Source organism: Numida meleagris, unplaced genomic scaffold (assembly GCF_002078875.1).
Source record: "Numida meleagris isolate 19003 breed g44 Domestic line unplaced genomic scaffold, NumMel1.0 unplaced_Scaffold244, whole genome shotgun sequence".
NCBI lineage: Eukaryota > Metazoa > Chordata > Aves > Galliformes > Numididae > Numida > Numida meleagris.
Genome location: NW_018364243.1, coordinates 114,303 through 116,228, shown reverse-complemented (window position 1 = coordinate 116,228; position 1,926 = coordinate 114,303). Strand labels below are relative to the sequence as shown.

The 1,926-nt window shown below is 61.7% G+C and overlaps 1 protein-coding gene across 1 annotated transcript in view; it reads right to left on the bottom strand.

Moving 5' to 3' along the window:
* COL2A1 (collagen type II alpha 1 chain) overlaps positions 1 to 1,926 on the bottom strand; it is a 28,803-nt gene that overhangs the window by 12,918 nt on the left and 13,959 nt on the right. The window contains exons 2-7 of the mRNA XM_021382428.1: positions 1,513 to 1,673; positions 1,225 to 1,257; positions 1,082 to 1,114; positions 908 to 961; positions 701 to 802; positions 542 to 619 (exon numbers count right to left, since the gene is read on the bottom strand). Of these exons, the coding sequence (XP_021238103.1) occupies positions 542 to 619; positions 701 to 802; positions 908 to 961; positions 1,082 to 1,114; positions 1,225 to 1,257; positions 1,513 to 1,673 (461 nt within the window). The remainder of the gene's footprint in view (positions 1 to 541; positions 620 to 700; positions 803 to 907; positions 962 to 1,081; positions 1,115 to 1,224; positions 1,258 to 1,512; positions 1,674 to 1,926) is intronic.

The following is a 1,926-nucleotide window of genomic DNA, read 5'->3' as shown; positions in this document are numbered from 1 at the left end:
CCCCCCCCAAACGGTGGTGATGCTGCAGTCCCTCCATGTCCCACAGTGTGTCCTCTGTGTCCCACAGTGGGGCTGCGGGGATGAGACACCCCCCTATGTCCCACAGTAGGGATGAGACCCCCAGGTGTGTGTTGCTGGGTTGGTTTCTTGGGGGGGGTTAAGGGGAAGCGAGGTGGCCATCATCACATTCACCTTCCCCCCCAAAAATCAGAGGGTGCCCCCCAGAACAGTGGTGATGGTACAGAGTCCCCCATGTCCCACAGTGGAGATGGGACCCCCAGGTGTGGGTTTGGGGTGTTTTATGGGGGAGGTGGGAGGGAGGAGGTGGCCGTCACCACCATCAAACCCCCCACCCCAGACTGCAAAAACAGAGGGTGCCCCTCCCCGGAATGGAGGTCCCCCATGTCCCACACTGGGGCTGCAGGGATGAGACCCCTGGGTGCGGGTTTGTGTTGGGTTTTTGGGGGGACAGGGGCTTGAATTCTGGAGGGACCCCTGGTTTGGGGTGGGGGGGGGGGGCTTTCTGAAGGGGGGGGCTCACCATGGGTCCCTGCATGACACCCATCTGCGCACCACCCGCCTTCTCGTCGAAGCCGCCCGCCATCTGTGCCGCAAAGTTCTGCAAACAGAAAAGCACTCAGCTCTAAAATCACCATTTTACACCCCAAAATCCCCCCCACCCCAATCTGTCCATACTCACTCCACCAAGTCCGGGGGGGCCAGGAGGTCCGGGTGGGCCGGGGGGGCCGGGGTTCCCAGGGGTGCCAGGTTCTCCATCCCTTCCACGGGGGCCGGGAGCACCCTGCGGGGGGGGACACAGCACTGTTGTACCCCAAAATGCTCTGTGTTGTTGGGGTGGGGGGGTGGGCTCTGTGCCCCCCACCCCCAGTTCTGGGGGTGCACTCACCTTCTCCCCCTTCTCGCCACGGTCCCCTCGCTGTCCCTGCTCTCCTGCCGGGCCCTGAGGAGGTGGGGGGGGGGGGAGGGTCAGCTCTCCCCAGCACCACCCCCCCCACCCTAAAAAATTCCCACCCCCTCCCACAAATATTCCAGAAATGTGCCCGGAGAAACGCGCTCCCACCTGTGGTCCCGGAGGCCCTCGGGGTCCTACAACCTGCGTGGGGGGGGAATAATGGGAGGGTGAGAGGAAGGCACATGGGGACCCCCACCGTAATAACCCCCCCATCCCATTTTGGCCACCCCCCCCCGCTCCCCATCACTTACATCTTTAATGTCGCCAGGTTCGCCCTTCTGTCCCTACAAAGCAAAGATGGGGGTGAGAGAGAGTGGGGGTGTCCCTCTTGTGCCCACCCCCCAAACTTCTGACGCCCCCAAGAAGCGATCAACCCCCCACAGGAGGAGACAAACCCGAATCCCCATACACATGCCCAAGGATTCTGCCTCTACTCTTTCCCCAACCCCCCCCCCCCCCAAAAAAAAAAAAACTGGGGTGAAAACCCCCAGATTTTGAGATTATGCTGGAAATGAGGGAGGGGGGTGGAACAGCCTCACCTTTGGGCCAGGTTGTCCTGTTGGGAAGGGAAAGAAATAATGAGAAATGAAGAGTGAGGAGGGGCAACTGGTCAAACTGGGGGGCACTGGGGGGTTTGGGGCCCCCCCTGAAGCAAAGCTCGCGGAAGCGGGGCCACACGCGTGGGGATGGGGGGGACATGCTCAACCCTTCACCCCTCCATGGCTGGGGGCAGGAAAGGGTTAAAAAAAGGCAACTTTGGGGTTTTGGGGGGGGATTGGGGGGAGGGGGGTTGGGAGTGATGTGGGAAAAATGGGGTCAGTGCCTCTTCCCCGGCACTGGGGGTGGAAATGGGGTTTGGGGTGAATAACAGGAGATTTGGGGCAGCCACAACCCCATGGGGAGGAAAAACAAACCCAAATCCAACCCAGGGCTGTGACCCCCCCCCCCCCCCC